The sequence below is a fragment of the Neopelma chrysocephalum genome, unplaced genomic scaffold (assembly GCF_003984885.1).
Source record: "Neopelma chrysocephalum unplaced genomic scaffold, ASM398488v2 Primary Assembly neopelma1_96770, whole genome shotgun sequence".
In the NCBI taxonomy this organism is placed as follows: domain Eukaryota; kingdom Metazoa; phylum Chordata; class Aves; order Passeriformes; family Pipridae; genus Neopelma; species Neopelma chrysocephalum.
In genome coordinates this window covers 1,028,360-1,047,556 of record NW_020925414.1, presented here as the reverse complement: position 1 = coordinate 1,047,556, position 19,197 = coordinate 1,028,360, and the positions used below count along the sequence as shown (strand labels likewise).

The 19,197-nt window shown below is 36.7% G+C and overlaps 1 protein-coding gene across 1 annotated transcript in view; it reads right to left on the bottom strand.

Annotated features, from left to right (window-relative positions):
* The window catches only part of MTREX (Mtr4 exosome RNA helicase), a 43,640-nt gene extending 24,449 nt beyond the window's left edge, over nt 1–19,191 (bottom strand). Inside the window, exons 1-15 of the mRNA XM_027709347.1 lie at nt 19,044–19,191; nt 18,195–18,326; nt 16,464–16,530; nt 14,847–14,909; nt 14,244–14,356; nt 13,213–13,387; nt 12,289–12,379; nt 11,811–11,935; nt 10,520–10,618; nt 9,648–9,750; nt 9,378–9,509; nt 8,126–8,205; nt 6,617–6,727; nt 5,868–5,969; nt 5,401–5,526 (exon numbers count right to left, since the gene is read on the bottom strand). Coding sequence (XP_027565148.1) covers nt 5,401–5,526; nt 5,868–5,969; nt 6,617–6,727; nt 8,126–8,205; nt 9,378–9,509; nt 9,648–9,750; nt 10,520–10,618; nt 11,811–11,935; nt 12,289–12,379; nt 13,213–13,387; nt 14,244–14,356; nt 14,847–14,909; nt 16,464–16,530; nt 18,195–18,326; nt 19,044–19,159 — 1,635 coding nt within the window. The 5' untranslated portion in view covers nt 19,160–19,191. The remainder of the gene's footprint in view (nt 1–5,400; nt 5,527–5,867; nt 5,970–6,616; nt 6,728–8,125; nt 8,206–9,377; nt 9,510–9,647; nt 9,751–10,519; nt 10,619–11,810; nt 11,936–12,288; nt 12,380–13,212; nt 13,388–14,243; nt 14,357–14,846; nt 14,910–16,463; nt 16,531–18,194; nt 18,327–19,043) is intronic.
* Nucleotides 19,192–19,197: the final 6 nt, after the last annotated feature.

Genomic DNA, 19,197 nt, shown 5'->3' with positions numbered 1-19,197 from the left:
TATACAGTGCTCCCTGTTTACACTGCCAAAAATTTCAGAGTGAACACTCTTCTTAACACAGCCTATCCCAACAGGGCATTCAGCATTTACTACCATTTCTTGTCCACATAAACTAGAAAGATATAAAGATGGGGAGAAGGAAGATTAGTGTCTGGAATTAATATTCACAGTATTTTTTCTTTTTTTTGATTGCTGTTAAGACTTGGAAGCCTTCTCTAACCAGAGAGCTGTCATTGCTGCATTATGGCATGTAGTGTTGAGCAAGACATGCATTTGATAAGGGTTACTCCCTCTATTCTCTCTTACAGTGGGAGAAAAATATTTACATTTTCAATATTGTTCCCATGAAGAGACAGGAACAAATTTTCAACATAACCTTCTTGCTCTCCAGCCTGTCACAGGAACAGCAGATGGAAATACTATCTGAAATTAACTCACAGAGACCTTATGAGCTAACAAAGAGGAAAGAAGAACCTTGCAAAGCAAGTAGAGTATCTTTCATATTGACAAAATCAGATAAAACACAGGACATATTTTATACCATTCTGGTCCAGTGAGAGTTTCATTTCCTTATCAGTATTTCCAGAAATAAACTGAACCAGTGAGTTTCCAGAAGGTGAACAATAAACCACTTTACAAAAAGAGCAAAGAACAGACCACATTTTTGCCCCATAAAAGGAGATAAGTACATTTAAATCTAACAGTCATAATTATGAATTTCTACTAAAACCCTTATTAAATAAAAAATACAAGTGACTGCTTGATACATCTGTAAGACACAGAAATAATTCTTGTGAAATAACACTATTTTCCATATACCAGTGATACAGTAACTACATGAGAAATCTGCACTCGCTCAGAAATATAAAAAAAATCCTGCGTAGTTATAATGATAGTATGATTACCCTGATCTACATTAGCATGACTGAAAAACCAATAAAAAACTCTTTTGTGAGGTTATTTTTAACAGACAATGGTAATCAGCTATTTTAAGCACACCTTTATTACCAATCAGGTTCACTGCTTTGCCCCCAACAGTTCCACCAACACAAACAGAAGCCACTGTGGGTGGCAAAAGGCTGCTTCAGCAGGCTTTGCAGGTGAAAATACCTCAGGCTGGGGTTCCACAAATGCTCCAGTTGTAAAAAGAGACTTAGAAAAATTGTTTCTCTCACGTGCAATTACCATCATCTGAATTACAGAACTTTTCAGTCATTTACCCTCTCTAATAGACTAGGTCCTACCATTGTAACCATCCTTAGTTTTACTTCAGGCTGATAACCCCAGGTTCTGTTCTTCTTGTTTTTGGAAAAAGTAAATGGGATCTCTGCATGCAGAAGCTAGCTGAGATCCTCAACAGATTTGCCACTACAGGTATCAGGTCAGTGATGTGACAATTTCATGTTTTATCTTAAAAGAAAAGTGTGTCCTAGAAAAGACTATATACTTCTATAAAAGGTTAATATAAAAATATATTTTAAAAAGTATCTTTGTCTTCTATTAATCTCAAACTTATCCTTCTTAAGAATAAGAAGCTAAAGAAAAAAAAATCTAGCTTAGTCAACCAAAAAGCATCCACATTTGTAGTGATGAGTTTACCAAAGTAAAAGAAAATTTCCCAGAAATCTGTTAGTTGGAGAAAAACTACTTTCCACAGGCTGAACTAATAAAACTTGAAGTAACCTGCAGTATTAACAAGCAGCAACGACAATTAATAAATAAAACCAGTTAGCTTGGTCCTACAGGCTTTTGAAAATCCTGAGGTGAAGTTCAAGAGCGACAAACCATTTTACACACTGCCTGATGCACCCCATCTTCCCACATTTTGGTTGCAAACATCAGCAAGGAAAGCAATTTGCTGTTCTTTACTATCTGCTGGCTTGCATAATTATCTACAAAAACTGTGTTCACAAAAAGCATTTGAATATCCATTTCCCTTATCTCCGTGATTTCATGCTAAAATCTTGTTGACTTTAAGCAGATTTTAAGGTTAAAAGTCAAGTACCTTCCTCAGCCGAAGCCTGGAAAATTTCTGCAGTGCAAGCTTCACAAGAACAAGAAAAGTTTGGCAGTTTACAATAAAATCAAATATTAAACATTAAAATTGTTTTTATCTAAATACTTTTTGTAAAGTAACCAAAATATTTGTTTCATTAGGATTCTCATCTATGTCACAACTTTAGAAGTACATTTTACTGTCCTCAAACCATCAGTGACAATCTATTACTTTAAACTTTTCAATAGTTTTTCTAATATGTATATTAGTGCCAACCTCCATCTGAAGTCACTTTCTCTCCCCAGAATAGCATTTGGTAGATTTCTCAAATCCTGAGGCTTTTCATTTTTTTTCTATTGGAGCAAGTTCTAAATCACACCAAAGCACACCAGTGTAATTAAAATGGCACGTTAAGCTGATGTTTGCAGACGGACTGAATGCTGATGGCAGACAGGACAGTCTCTGTAGAAGCCTTCACCTGCTGTCTTGTGCATAGTCACAAAGAACAAGATTAAATGGAAAGCTGTTACTTACTAATCACTCACAAGTTATGGGAAATGAACTGAAATACTAGTTTGCTTCTCTAGGGACATCTTTAAAGCATTTAGGGAAAAGTAAGTGGAAAATCTCCACACAGTACAGTTTTAAAAGGGGTGGAGAACCAGCAGTACTAAAGATTCTGTGGAGTCTTTATCATAAAAGTGAAGTAATAAGCTATGCTTATCCAAGAATACTAACTTCCAGCAATCTTATCAGATAGCTCCCATTCCAGACACTTCCTCTTCTAGAATCTGAAGCTTGTTATCATCTCCTCAGCGTTTCCAAATCTTACATTTATTGCTGATCATCATAAATTGACCTTTATGTAAACACTGCTTTTCATACTAAATAGAATTTTCCTTATTCTTGAGAGTCTGAAAGGAACAGCTGTATGGAATACACAGTAGATGACTATAACACAAAATATCTTAATGACACGTCTCAATTATAAGCGAACAATGATTTGCCCTTTATTAAGCAACTTGCCAACAACTGCACAATGGTTATATGGACTAGCTGTGCAAACAGGTAGAAAGGTAAAAAGACAACTATTGAACTGTCTGAATTGCTATCCTGCTCATTTGCCTGGTACAATAAAACAATTTAAGAGTAAAAATAAAATATAAACAGACCAGCCAGATTTCTAATAGCAGCATACAGGCCAAATAAGCACAGTGCAGCCAGATCTATAAAATGAACGCCCGGCCAAGGAGCCAGATCTACCTAGTCAAGTATCTTCTACTGCTTGGCATCAAGGGCACTTCATATTCCACCTACAAATGACAAGAAAGCATAATAATGTGTACTCTATCTCGCTAGATGAATGTATTCCTGAATACAGCCACCAGGACTAGGGCATTATCATATCCCTGTACTCAGCACTGATGAGGCCGCACATCGAGTGCTGCATTCAGTTCTGGGCCACTCACTTTAAAAAGGGCTTTGAGGTGCTGGAACCTGTCCAGAGACGGGCAACAAGGCTCGTGAAGGGTCTAGAGAACATGTCTTATGAGAACAGTTGAGGGAGATGGGTTTGTTTAGTACAGAGAAGAGGAGGCTCAAGGGGACCTCATCACTCTCTAAGACCACCTGAAAGGAGGTGGTAGTGAGGTGGTAGTGAGGTAGTAGGCCTGTTCTGCCAGGCCTACAGTGAGAGGACAAGAGAAAATGGCCTTAAGATGAGACAGGGGAGATTCAGATTAGATAGGTCTTAAAGGATTCTATGATACTATGTTTTCTTTCCATTTTTTTCAGTCCATCTACCTTGTCCTGTGATGGAGTAAGTAGATGCAAAGCACTGACAGACTCAAATCCAAAGCTCAAAAACCTACTGGTACAGCACATTTTCTTTCAGCATAAAATCATTCATTTTCATAACACAATTAGCTTAAGATTTTTGTTTTTTAGAGACATAACAGATTAGCACTGCTGAGTAACTAACTCTACTCTCACTGGAGGGATAAATCCTTGTAACACAGCCAAATTCCAGCTAGAGAGATGCTGCTCTGGTTTCAAAGGCTATCTAGCATCAAGGAGAAGTTCTATTTCCTACCTAAACTTCCTACCTAAACTAACACAATATAGTTTAAAGATTTTAGGTAAGGAAACAAAAAAAAAAGTTCCACCAAAATATTTCTTAGTATTACGCAAACATCAAATTATAATTTACCATCTTCAGAAAGCTGCCCCAACAGTATTGTAATCATTTAGGTTTACAGATTTCTGCAAGTCACTAGTTTACTAAATATTAAGTGGTCAAATAAATGCTAAGGATAAACAAAAAAACCTAGTTACACTGTAGAAGACTAACATACATTACTGAATTTAAGAAATATTTACAAATATCCCTTGTAAGAACTCCATCTAAGAATGGAGGGCTGAATTAATGCTAGAAGTACTGTATACAATGTCGCAATGGACAGTGCCACAGCCAGAGAGTACAGCTGGAGCAGCATTGCTGGTACCAAGACACTCAAAGCTCTCACTTCACTGATCACAGTGTGAGGCAGCTGACAACATGATTCCTAGATGTTTTGCTCTGGTCTTCAGGAAATTATTTGGATCAGACACACATTAGGGTTGAAGAGCTATGACAAAAATGTTCTATGTAAATGTTCTGTCATTCTCAATATGGCTAATTTATTTCTTCTGAAGTTTTTCATATAAATCTTTAGCTTATCCTGGAGCAAAGCAAAATACTTCCACAAGACAGGATCATGATCTTAAGACAGATAAGCACTGTCATGGTAATTAAAACCTAATTGAGTAATTCTTAATGATAACTACAAATTGTAAATATAGAAAAAATGTTAGCCTGTATAGATTTTCTTAGCCTGTTCTGACATGAAATTTCTTCTAGATGCTCAGTGACAGCCATTTTGTTCTTATTTATTGTATCTACCTCATTTTTTCATGACTTTGTCTATCACACTGAGAGTCCACCAACAAAGTTTTAATTCATCAGAGAACCAAGAATTTAATAATTCTTGTGAAATCTCAGCAAACGTTTCCTAGTTCAGCAAAACCCTTGAACTGACTGCACTCAGCAAGAAAAAGAATACTTCGGTAGTAGTGCTATCATCAGAAAAGAGGATGTAATTCTACTTCTCCTGCCTGATAGCCCTTTTATACAAAGACGGATGATATTACTTTTATACAAAGAAGAATATTAGTCTTCTAATTTTGTTTCACAATAGAAACTCCTCCTCTAATGAGAATTCACAGAAACCTTCTTTTAGGAGTTGTCATCTTCTACATGCATGATATATATACTTTTTGTTTTAGGTGTATAATTTTGCATGTTACATTACTCAAATAAGCATAACCTTATTGAGAGAATAGAAACAAAATAATCTCTCTCCTACCTTCAAAAGCTGTTTGCCAATTGTTGGACTCATTTTTTCATCCACCATAAGAATTACTATTCCCCTATCATCCATACCTCGGCGTCCAGCACGACCTGACATTTGAATGTATTCACCTGAGGATATCTAGGATAAAATGAGAAATTAACAAACACTAGAAAAATAGGAAGAACAAATAAAGTGCTAATTACGATTATATAGTCTTAGTCTGAACCAATGTCTGCTGCTAACCTTGTTAGCATGTTCCATGAACTTTTGATGTATCTATTAAATAATGTCACAGATAATCTGAGGAACCTTGTCTTTAGGAATCTGTACCCCAATTATAAATGGATTAGAGAACAGAGATTTTTGAAAGAAAAAACATTTTCTACTACATTGAAGTGAACATGTCAAGAGTAAATTTAATCCTAATAAGATTTAAATAATGCAATTCAGTTACTCTACAGAACCTGCTTTTCACTTACCCATCGGAAATCTTTCCCATCAAATTTACTGGCACTCGTAAATAGCACAGTCCTGGCTGGCATATTAATTCCCATTGCAAAAGTCTCTGTTGCAAATAAGGCCTAAATAAACAGACTGAAGTTAAGCAAGCAAAAAAAGGCTTTCAAAACAAACATGAAAATATGCAGAGATTGCTACACAAAATATCTCCAGATTTTAATACATATTTACAGTCAACACTGGGAACACGGGCATATTCAATACTTAAAACCTGGAGAAAACCATTCTTTCCCTCTTTCCCTTCTTTCTCTGGTAAAACATGAAAACTAGTCACATGGGACTAATTAGACTCCAAAAGAAAACATTAGGAGGTGCAAATTACATTAATCAATAATAGTAAATTCCAATATTCAAATTTTGCAAGAAGAAAATAGGAATTAGCCACCCAAAAAAACCTTCCACCACTTTCATATAAGATTACATTTTTCTGAAAGTATGACACTTAGGATATCAAACAAACAGGTTGGTGCATGTCCAGCAACATCTATAGGAACAAAATCTAACATAAAATAGTTGAAGAAAATATTCCAAGCTAGATTATTTTAAGTTCAAATACTTTCAAATAAAATCTGAAACACTTAAAACTACAGCTGCAACTGTACACTATAATACTAATGTACATCCTGAGCTAAGACATATTTTTGGATTTTCAGTATTACCAACTATGTATTCACAACAGAGAACAAACTAAATATGGACATAAAAATACCTTTATTAGGCCCTCAGAGAAAAGAATTTCTATGGTTTCTTTTAAGATAGGGAGCAAACCACCATGATGAATACCAATTCCTCGTTTCAAAAGAGGAAGTACATGCTCGACCTGGGAAGAAATGTACAAAGACCAGTAAACAAATTTTAGTATTTGTTACTAAAAAATAAAACTTGCATGGAAAATCTCACCACTGCCCTTAGTGTTCATGACACTCACTATTTCCCAGTTTAAAATACAATAAATATTCCTTCAATATGACATTCCAGTTAGAACTAGGAATAATATGAAGGTTAAAGTCAGAGGCCAATCCTTTTAGTAGACCAGTCTCAAACTGGGTTAGGCACTGTAAAGGTATGACCTAATTTACACATGCAGTTAGTATTTAAATTTGCTTCTATTAAAAAAAAAAGCCTAATTTAAAATAATTTTTGAAATAGTGATTCTGGTATGTATGAGATTTATTTTTTTTAATTTAGTTGCCATAATTGCACTTAGTGGGATGTGCTGTAAAACAGTGAAGTCAGCACCTATGAGAACCAGACAAGGAAATTCAGGCTGCAAATGACTGAAATACACTGTTTAATTCTAAGAACATTATACTTCAAACAAATACCTAAGGAAACTTAGCTTTCTCTGTTTTTTTTAATTTGACAACAAAGATTCTCACTAGCAATCTATTAACAGTTGGTTTTCACCCCAAACCTAATTCTGAGGATACACGGATACTCAAACAGATAACTTGGATACAATGGCATTTTTTAAGCTTACCAAAACAACCAGCACACACCACCTTATATACTGGATCCCTATTTTCTGGATTTTTTCCATATTCATAAAACAGATGTATGGAAACCAAACCAAGTAGGCATGGTCAAAAATTAAATGGCTGATTTTTTGCAAGGGGAAACTGCTACACTCACAATAAAGATCACAGTTAAGACACGATGGACACAAATCAACAGAAGAGGGGATTAGGAAAAAAAGATACTTTTTGTTACAAAAGTACTGAATCTTGTAATATTCTATCCATTTAGAAGCTTGTATTTTTCCACTGTAAGGATGGAAAAATGTCACTATGCTTAGTCATTGTACAATAAATTAGATTGCAGATGCATCACTGCAACTTTTTGAAAGCTTCAGATGCCAATAACCGAGAAGTTCATACTGCACTCTCACTTCCAGACAGTTTAAACTCAGGTCTATCTCTTTATAAGCTCTTACTTTTACTTAAAACCATAATTAGAAAAAATAAAACAAGGGGCAGGAACTCCATTGGTAATTTTAGCATACGTCATTTGCTGGAATCACAACTAGAAGGAATCCTAATCTCCTATTTCATAATGACAAGCAGCAGTGAAAGAGATACTACCCAGGGAGATGAATGAGATTATCCAGTTTTAAAATTTCTGTACCCTCTACAAAAGATCCACAGCCTCAAAAGTTGCAACAAACAGGAGAAGAGCAATTCAATCCTATTCAAAAGAACCCTATTCAACTTCCACTCACCTGAGGAAGCTTTTTGTCTTCATCTGACAGACAGTCAATCGCATTATTGAACACTTCTTCAACCATCTTTTTTTCTTCATCTAAGAAGGCAATTAGTAAGTTATTACAAAATGTAGAAGGCTAATACCATATGTAAATAAAGTGTTACCACATTCTAATATTTACGGAAGTTTACAATAAAAATACCATGGAAGACTGTGAAGTCTAAACAAAATCTCCCACATTGGGTCAAACGATCAAGACTCCAATGAGCCTAAAGAAGCCTAACAGTAACCAGCAGTAGACAATCAGGAAAAAGGAAAATAGAACAAACCTGTCAGAATAATCCAAACTTCAGCTATTTCCAAACCTGGGAATTATAGTTTTATGTACTACAAATCTATCTCATGAACCTCCCCATTTTTCTTCCAACCACTAGTCCATGTTTGCATTGACACAGAGGCTCTTCTCTATTAACTCTCAGTCTACACCCTTTATACACAGTTGTACAAATACAAAGAAAATATACTCAAAGGTGTGACTCTGAAGAAAACATATGAAAATGCATCTCTCTACTTATGCATATCTTTAAATTTTCTGACAGAAACACCTACACTATTTTGCAACACAACCAAAACATGCAAAGATTGGAGCAAGTAAGCAAGCAAGAACCCTGAACAGTTCACAAATGTGAAACAATACATTGATTTACAAAAAATTCCTTATTTTTGTTACAACTCTCTAGATTTCTGAGAAGCAATGAACTTGAACTTACTTGCCAAGTGTGGTCTTAGTCCAAGATAAAAAAAATTATTCTTTGTTTACATTTGGTTTTCACTTTTGAGAAGAAGGGGGAAGAAGGAGAGCAAGGAACTGGATTGTATAGTTGAGAAAGAACAGTCTAGTGGTTTGTTATACAGTTATTCAGACTTTGAGAGAATACTCATTTTTGAAGTGGATATAACATGAAAATTTTGGGAAATACTTTTGTTATGATCAGTCTTCTCCCATTATATACAGAATTTTCTAGGAACTCTCCTGCTATTATTATAATAAATAGGTTACTGGAGAAAGAAGTGGAGTTCACAACAGAATAACTGTTCAACATTTGGTGACGAAATACTCTTTGTGCACCAATATTTTCCTACTGAAAACAGCCTGATGTACTGGCATACTAAATGAAAAAGCCATATGTACAGACAGTTCCTAAGAAAAAGTAACATTTCACATTACACTACATCTCTGAGTAAAATTGTATTTGATTTATCTGTACCTGTATTGAAATCTAACTTTGTCATCTGAAGTGCATAGGCTTCGCAGTCTTTCTTACTGAAGCTGAAAATAATCACAGGTTGGAAATTCCTTTCCATGATCATCTTAACAATCTTAAAAACATTTGAAGGACCTGCAGAGAGATTACATTAATTTAAATTAAATTTTATAAAAAAAAAGTCTTATTGAGTAATTAAAACACAAGCATAACTCGCATATAACTTTGTAGTATTAATACAAAAAGTTATCTCAGAATGGGATTCAAACTCACCTTTTGTTCCTCCTTTTCTGCCTTTCTGGTCCCCTTTTGCTAAGTCGCCTGCATCTCTAAGCACTTGCATTGCTGTATTAAAATTATCTTCTCTGAAATCTCCCTAGATGTAAAACACAATCTTTGTTAGTAGTTAGTTCTTACACAGCCCACTTAAAAATACTTTCTGCTTTGCACAGCCAGTACCATTACCCCACATATACAGGCAGAGAAACAAAAACAATACATAAGCTGGCAAGAGAGTTTACTAGGTCATGTCACAGCACAGAATTACATTAGCGTCTCTGAAGTTACTGCTCATTGCTCCTACCATCACACCATCAATCACGCCAGATATGCTGAACGTCACAATATCAAAACTGACTTTTAGGAACGTCCACATAAAACTGCACTGCCCAAAGAAGATCTAGCTTCAAGCACAATACTGCTGTTTATGGCATTAGCTACTTCTGAGCAAGCTGATGATGAATTTTAAACAAGTTGTTAGTTCAAAATCACCTAAAGGAACAAAAATATTTTGCACCCTCTACCAAAGTAAAATTTACATGCCACTACGTTTTGAGTGAGAAACAGTACAAGGAATATCAACTACTTTGCAGATTTACAGAAAGCAGCATGCAGTTTTGCAAACAAAGCAAGGATGTGGGCACTTAAGACATTTCAGGGAAGTATTACTCAGCTGCCTGCATGACATTAGACAACCAATTTCTTGTATAAGACTCCAAAAATCTAAGAGCAATTCAGAGAACATAACTATTCACTTGTACTTAATTTTAACAAAAGCATCATTTATACAGCCTATTCAAATTTTGCAAGAGCTCAAGCTTTTGAGTGAGGAAAACAATCTTTCAAACAAACCGAACTTTCCTTACATTTTCATCCACAACCAGATGGAGTCCATCTCCTCCTGCTGGGAATATATAATGCTGCAGTGGAGTGGGTCGATAGTCAGTGTAAATCACATGGCAAGGCTACAAAGAAAAAACATAATTCACATCAATATTTTATAATTGCATTTTAAAAATCATTTGATTAGAAAGCAAATACATTACAACTAAACACCAACTTTCTAGAGGCCAGAATGTAAGGCTCTCAGAGTGTAAAACAATACATTTTCTTTCCTGAATACGGCTTTTGTACTAATGACATTCTTTAAGAAAATGAAAGTTTGCAAATGCTTTAGAACACAAGTTGGCTACAAAAATTCTGTCTTGTGAACATGAAAAGTAAAGACAGGTAATATTTCCTTCTGCACTATTAAACAGACTCACAATATTAACACCTCCTAAAATCGAAGGAAAAACTGTTAACTTCTCTTCTGTAAAAAAGCCTGAAGTTTTTCTTAAAACACCTAAAAAAGGCTCACAGTGCACTTTCATGAACATATAAGGTTTCAGTGGATAGAGAAAGCTTCTTTAGGAAAAAACAAACAAAACACTCCCTTTAAAACATTAAATAATACCTAAATCTGCTTTGAAAAAAACCCCTATGATCTAGTATTATGCAAAACAGAATCTAAGTTTTGTGCCAAGCTTAAATACACATGTCTTATACTATACTCCCTTCATCACAAACAACATAAGAATCAATCTCTGGGATATTTTTAAAATTGGACCAGCCTCTTGTTGATACTAAATTCCCCAATTCTAATTCACAAATTCTTTGCCACAAAAGTCCTGAAAAAAAAAAAAAACAAAAAAACCCTAAAGATTACCGGACAAGGTAGATTTCTTATGTTTCTCTTTTCTCACTTTGTTTGTGAGCATATATAATATTTTCTAAAGATTTAAGATTTACTTTTGATTCCTTCATGGCCTTTTTACAGAGCTCCTCAAAAACTTTCTCCCAATAACCTTGTTTATCAGCTCTCAGAAAATTACTGTACATTCATCATGTTTCATAATTCAGAATATTTGTTCAAATCAGGTAGGTACCTAAATAGTTGTGGAAAATAAACACTGAAGAAATTACTCTAACGTTACCATGTAGAACCAACAGGCGGCAGAACTGCAAAAGTAAGACCATAGAAGCCAGGAGTGATCTACTATCATCTGTAAGCAATGACATGACTAAAAAGAAACTCAAAGGCCCAGGTGTTATCAGCCACACTATTTTATGTCAAAAAACAACAAAGATGGAGGTGTAGCACATGAAGAACCCAACCTGTTTGTGAAGATGGCAGATCCATTCAGCAAACTGACGGGCATTTGGAATAGTTGCAGAAAGGAACACATAATGTACATTGTCAGGGAGTAAAATAATTGTCTCTTCCCAAACCACACCACGTTCTGAAAATGGAAAAGTAATATGAGAAATTTATGTGATCAAAGCATATTTTTCATCCCTGAAGCCAAAGAACACCATGCGTAAATACAAAATAAAACAAAAACTAAAACAAGTCTCCCCTACACAAGTGGGATATATCAAATGCCCTCAAAGTTGCTTTTGCCTTGGACAAGAAAATGCAAACTGCAACATATAATTATATACATTCAGTAAAAAACAAATTCTTATAGATTCATAAAGAAGATGACTTATTTTAAAAGAGAGAGAATAAGACTTAATTCTTCAAAAGGAAAAGAAAATGTTCTTCAGGAAAAAATAAGATTTCTTGAAAAGAAAGACAGTACACAGAGGATACCTGAGTCTCTCATGTAGTGAATTTCATCAAAAATAACCCATGCGACTTCCCGCATAACCTCAGAACCTCTGTAGAGCATACTTCTCAAAATCTAGGAAAAAAAAGAAGAACTGAGTTCCATCACATGAAATAAGTCACGTAACATAGATGTCAGTAAAAAACTGCCAGAATTTTTGGTTCACATTTACACGGCAGTATGAAATCTTACTTTGCACAAAACCTAAAAGCATTTTAGACGCTATGTGTCAGCATAATTGTTACAGGTCTACAGATCCACTTCTGCCAAGCCTCCTTTTCTCTCATCTTAATATGTAACCCCTCTGTGATTAAGAGGAACTCTTTTGTCAGAAATCAAATCATCCAGTCTCTCTACCCCAATCTTTCCCTAACAAAGTTTTGGCTGCTCCTTTGAGGTAAAGACAAAAAGAGAAAAATTGTGACTCATGGCTAGACAGACTTCCACAACAGAAATATGACAAAACTCTGCCAACAGTACTTTGTTACCAGAAGTTAAAAGCTGCATATTCCTGGGGTTCTAGGATCTACTGTGAGCCACTCAACTACCCCTCCATGATTTTCCTCTTCCCATTTTGCCCCCTAGAACAAAACACCGACCCCACAGTGTGACTGTCAGCTTTTCACATCTATCCAAAGAAAAGTCAGTGCCTTGAGCACTCAGGAAATTAAGTTCTGACTCTCTCCACATTAGAATTAAAGTTCCTGACTGACAGTTCAAAAGCATGAATTCACAGAGATTTACCTCACTTTTTAAATAACCAAAAGTTAAAATATTCAAAGGAGCCTTAACGAACTTTAGAACATTTTCTACCCTAACTGGGCAACTTTAATGTTTTAATATCAGACTTTCCCAATCAAAAAAGGTAGAAGAAAACACACAGATCAAGAATTAATGTCTGATCTTACCTCGGTTGTCATTACCAGACAAGAAGCTGTAGGATTAATGGTAACATCCCCAGTCATCAAACCAACATCCTGAAATTCTTCGTACATTTCACGGTACTTCTGATTACTCAAAGCTTTAATTGGACTTGTAAATATCACACGTTGTTTCTCCCTCAAAGCCAGGGCAATTGCATACCTGTATTCAAACACTGTACATATTAGAGTTTTCAGGAAGACATTCAGAGCATATTACTTTGCTCTAATCTCCTGCTTAAAAGCAAAATAAATTATGCAATTCAGAACACCAGTACAATGATATGCAGCATTTGAACCCATGCTCTAATAAATCCAGCATTTCATTTCTAGATTAAGTTCAGTGCAATCTTAACTCAACTACATATGCCTCTTTGGAGAGTAAAAGATCCTTGACACCAACTTAACTGATTTTTATGGACACCAGAGCACATCTGGTTTAACTAAAAAATTGTCACTGCCTCACAACAAAACTACTATTATTTAAGTCCATGCTCTAATATATCTTCATGTACATTTCACTTTTTACTTCAGGTCAGCAAAGTCACTCCATTGTCCAACCAAACACTGACAGAAAATATACACTAGCTTTTAAAAATTTCTTGACTGATAGAAATTAAAGTTGCAAACTAAATCAAACAAGTGCTTCTGACAAAGGAAAAAAACACACACAAGAAAGTCTTTATTAGTTATAGCCAGGAGCTAGAAAACAAAGGGTTTTTTTTCCCCAGATATAAGCAAATCAGTATTGAAGAAATTTTCTCTTCAATCTATACAATAACATACCGACAGGTTGTTAAAAAATAGAAGTTAAGCTTAAACACAAATTAAGCCTTTCGCTACCCAGTAAACAAGATGAAAAATGTAATTTTTACATTCAAGAGTGGCCAATTCAATTCTAACACCTATGGACTGTACTTTGCATCAAGAAACTGGGACACAATAGCTACTGATGGTGCGACAAAATGACACAATGAATATTACACCCTTCTATTAGAGCTTGTTAGAAAATAACTTACTCAGCACAAACAGTTTTACCAGCTGATGTATGAGCTGACACTAACACAGACTGGTTGTTATCTACACAAAGAATAGCTTCTCTCTGAAAGGCATCAAGAATAAAGGGATATTCCTAGAAAGAAAAAAAGCAAAAACATCGCATAATCTTAAAACAGAGTTACATTTAATTAATTTTCTGACTGATCTAGCGTGCAAATTAGAGGCAGAAATCCTGCAGATATTTGTAATTTCAGCTGATCTTAGTCCAGTATTCTACAATAGCTTTGTATTTAAACATTTTTATCTAATAGCACACCTAAGATCTTTGCTTATGTCTTGATGTCATATAAAATTAAACTTTTGCCCTGATGACTGAATTTTCTCTAATTTACTAATTTAGGAAGAGAAACTACAGTGATGCCACCACCTGATGTTGCAGAAAGAATTGACGTAACAGCCTATCCACCGCATTCAATCATATAATTTTCTCTACCAGACTTTAAATATAGAAACAGGCCATCTTTTCCAGATCTTACAGACAAAGTACATAATTTTTTGCTCTACTCTCATCTACTATCTAAAGCATGCACAAAAAAGAAAAAGAAATGCAATCTACCACATACTTTTGCAGCTTTTCCAGTTCGTGGCTTCAGACCTGTGAATTCTTCGTATGCTGGAAGTGCAACCTATAAAATACATTTAAAATAAAAACAGTTGCAGAATTCTGTGTCCACTGCAGTGATGTCTGGCAACGTCAAGTGTACAAAAACTAACTTGAATTGCTATTATCCTGTTTCTGTGAGCTCAGAAGGTTCCTTCCTTCCACTTACAGTTTTTCAATTAATCTTTCTATTCTCCTGCCCCAACAATGCTCCTTCTCTCACTTTGCTGATACCCCTGCTGTCTTGTGTGAAATATTACTGCTTCACCTACCTTGGAACATCAGCTCTTCGGGACAAGGCACAATCACGGCTTTCTGCCAGTGGTGGTGAGAAGCAATTACCCAGCTCACACTGATTATATTCCTTTTTCATATGACACTGTTATTTATACAGGTAATCTTCCTGTTCCCGGCCAATATCCCACATTTATTCATTCTAAATACTTAAACTCTGCTCAGTTACTAACTCAAGGCAAACCTCTATGAGACAACTCAAGATAACAATAATTGTACAGACACCTGGGCATTAATATTTCCCATTTTTCGCATTTAGATGTGTATTTATGTCTATCAATACAATTTGAAAATGGATAATTTTCAAAATTTTGTTTTCACAAAAGAAAACTTTTTTTTTCTTTTTGCCAACATGTAATTTTCAACAGTAATCAGCTTTACAAGAAAGCCTTTCATTCTTGAACAAGAATAGCAGAATATAGCATAACAGAGAATGCACTGCTGCACACATAGATCACAATATGAACACAGTCTTATTTTAACAATCAGTAGGTTTTCCTCCTCAACAACAGTGCTCAGAATGTTCTTGGTACCTTTCAAATATGGAAACCTATCTACATTACCATCAAGTCTTTCACAATCACTCAATTACATTACAAGTGTGATTCAAACTTCTTCTGGTAAGATATCCTACTAATTTTTCAAGTGCATCTTCTGAATGCTCCATGTCAGACACATACTTCAAACTCGTTACAAGCATAAATATAATATAAAATAATATATCTGCTGAAGTATAGGAAGATTCTGCAGAGGGATCTGGATTGGCTGGATCAATGGGCTGAGGCCAATATTATGAGGTTCAACAAGGACAGTGCTGGGTTCTGCCCTTGGGTCACATCTCCAGGCAGGGCTACAGGCACAGTCAGGTTTCGGTCTGTTTCTCCTCGGAGGTAAAAAGTGACAGGACAATAGAAAATGGCCTCAAGCTGCGCCAGGGAAAACTGGACATACACAGGATATCAGAATAAATTTCTCCACGGGAAGGGTTGTCAAGCATTGCAACAGGCTGCCCAGGGAAGTGGCTGAGTCACCAAACCTGGGGGTATTTAAAGACATGGAGATATGACCCGGGGGAACCTGCTTCAGTGATGGAATTGGCAGTGCTGGGCTAATGCACTCAAAGGTCTTAAGGATGATGTTAAAGGTCTTTTTCAACCTAAATGATTCTGCAATTCTATGATACAATAATTAAAAGTGAAACAAACAATACTGTTAACCCAACAGTAAAAAATACAATTATATGAAACAAGCCTATATTTTTCATACGCATTTTCACTGCACTTACCTCATGTGTGCAACCTTCAACAGTTTCCACAGCTTGCACCTTTACTTGAGGCATTAGGTCTGCCAGACTAAAAACACATGAGTTAGGATCACTGAAAAGCATTCAAAAATTCTTCTGCATTTATAAATACTAACATGTTGAATTGCACCTCTACTTTAACTGTGACAGAAAGAAAATATGCACAATCTTGACGTGGACAGTCGGCAGAGACTACTACTAGGACTAATACCTGTAAGTTAAGATTGTGCTGCTCCATAAGTCTACTTTAGCTGCTGCTTTAAATCTTTCACCACAAAACAGCACTTGGATCTGATTTGTTCACCTAAAGTTTTATGATTAAATGGGGACTTTTTCCAATATACAACAAAGCAAAATTCAAGACCTGTATTCCTGCTGCTAGTCATGACACGGAATAACAGCAGCCTGAATCAATCCAAGCAGCTGCCTGAAGACAAGGCCCAGTTTCTTTACCAGTTCCTTCTTTCATGGCCACAAGGAAGGACTACAGTCTCACTGCATGAAACTGTTTATTCCTGATGATTTTATAAGCTACTGTGGGCAAACACACATTCTGCTGATACCACTCAGAAATTGACTTAAAATGTTGGCTCTGGTTTTCTCTTGCTTCTATATCCTCTGTTTACAGTGCTCTAAGAAGTCTTCCCATGACCTTCTCACAGAAAATCTTACTTTCAACTTAGGAAAAATTAATATGCAAGACCAATTGACAATCCAGACCAGAATTCTGCCTGACAGAAGTCAGTAACACATCACCCAGAAAACAGCATAAAAGCCCAGCAAACACATATGTTATATTTCTGCAGTACAGTTTTCTGCATTTTGAGCAGGAAGTGCACACCTGCATTTGGCATGTCTGGACGAGGTTTTTTTCCCATGAACCCCCCTAATTTTCTGAATCAACATAAGCTTCGGAGTTTCCAAGAACCTCTTAAGATACAATAAAATGAAAAAGTGCCTGCACTGCCCCTTCCACCTATTTTCAAAACACCTCATAATACCAGTCATGAAGTTCTAGAAAGAAAAAAGGGATAGATAATGCAGATCCTACAGCACAAAAATGGCATTCTGGCTTCCCTTCAGCTGCCTCATCTCCCCAGCTGCTGACATGTCCAAGTACATCCCTCTATCCACGTCAAATACCTGCCATTTATGCTCAAATTTAAATTCATGCCCGTAATCAAGATTCCAAACATTTACTGCAGTTATCACCTTACATGTCTCAAAAGTCTTGTTTCTGTCTCTCTGGCCAAATTACTTTTTCTAATTAACCCAGAGTATCCCAAGCCAACTATGTTTTTCAATGGCATGGTACACAGCAAACCAAGTCTGCCTCCTCCCATGTACTTGGCTGCTCATCTCTTGCTGTGTGTGGAATTAACACAATGGCTTTGACCAAGAACTCTCAATTCATATGAGTACCCACAAATACATAACACTTTGTACTTACATATGTGATAAATACTAAATACATGACTAAATACATGAACACTTGCACTTTTATTTTAAACACATCCAGTGCTCATCACTGCTGAGACTGCACTAGCAGCACATCCTCACTTAAAACAGACAATGGAAATGCAAATTTTCATACAAAAATTCATCTTTATTTGAAAACAGTGCAAAACTACTTTATAGTGATTGTTCACAATCAGCAATGGTTAACCAGTATGGCCTGCTGGAACTACTTTACACATTAAGCTGGGCACTTACTTAGCATCTTCTGATACAACATCTTCCAATTTTGGCTTCTTTCCCAAAAAAACAGCTTCTGTACTATCAACCTCAGCGTCCCTTTTCGGCTTCCCTGTTGCTGGTACTGAAGGTTTTTCTTCCAATCCTTTTCTGCAACACAAACAGACAAAAAATTTAAACTTTGCATCTTTAATTTATTTATTTTCAGGAAAGAAAACAGCTGTCCCAATAGTGACTGTGATCACATTGCTTTCAGGGAACAATCCAGGGGGAAGTCCATTCACAAAAAGAACTGTGGGATTTCAGGCCACTTCCCTGATAAGCTGCCTAGCAGGTCCCAATACTTCCCAACTTCCACTGAGCCAGGGCTGACTACAGCTTTAAGGCCAGAAATTTTGGAAAAGCAGGTCACAGAATTACAGAACGGGTCAGGTTGAAGGCACCACAGTGGTCCAACTTCCCTGATCAAGCAGGGTCATCCCAAAGCACATGGCACAGGACTGCATCCAGACAGTTTTGGAATATCTCCTGTGAGGGAGACTCCATCGCTTCTCTAGGCAACCTGTTCCAGTGCTTGGTCACCCACACAGTAAAGTAGTTCTCCCTCATGTTCAGATGAAAATTCCTGTGCATCAGTTTCCGCCCGTTGCCTCTTTTCCTATTGCTCGGCACCACCAAGAAGAGCCTGGCTCCATCCTCTTGGCACCCTCTCTTCAGACACTTATAGACGTTGGGTTCCTTCAGGCTGCACCGACTCCCGGTGCCGGGGGGGTTCAGCAGCTCACACCCGCCGGCACATGCCAGGCCCAGCGTTACGACCCGAGCCGCCACCGACAGAGCACCCGCGGCCCCTCTCCGCGCCCTCACCCTGCTCTCCTGGCGGCCTCAGTGGCGCCCGCTTTGCCCTTCTTGGCCCCAGAGGCGGCGGCGGCCGCGTCCCCCTCGAACACGCTGAAGAGCTCATCCCCGAACGCCTCCGCCATCCTTGCCACCCGCCGCGCTCCCACAGTGCCCCGCGCGG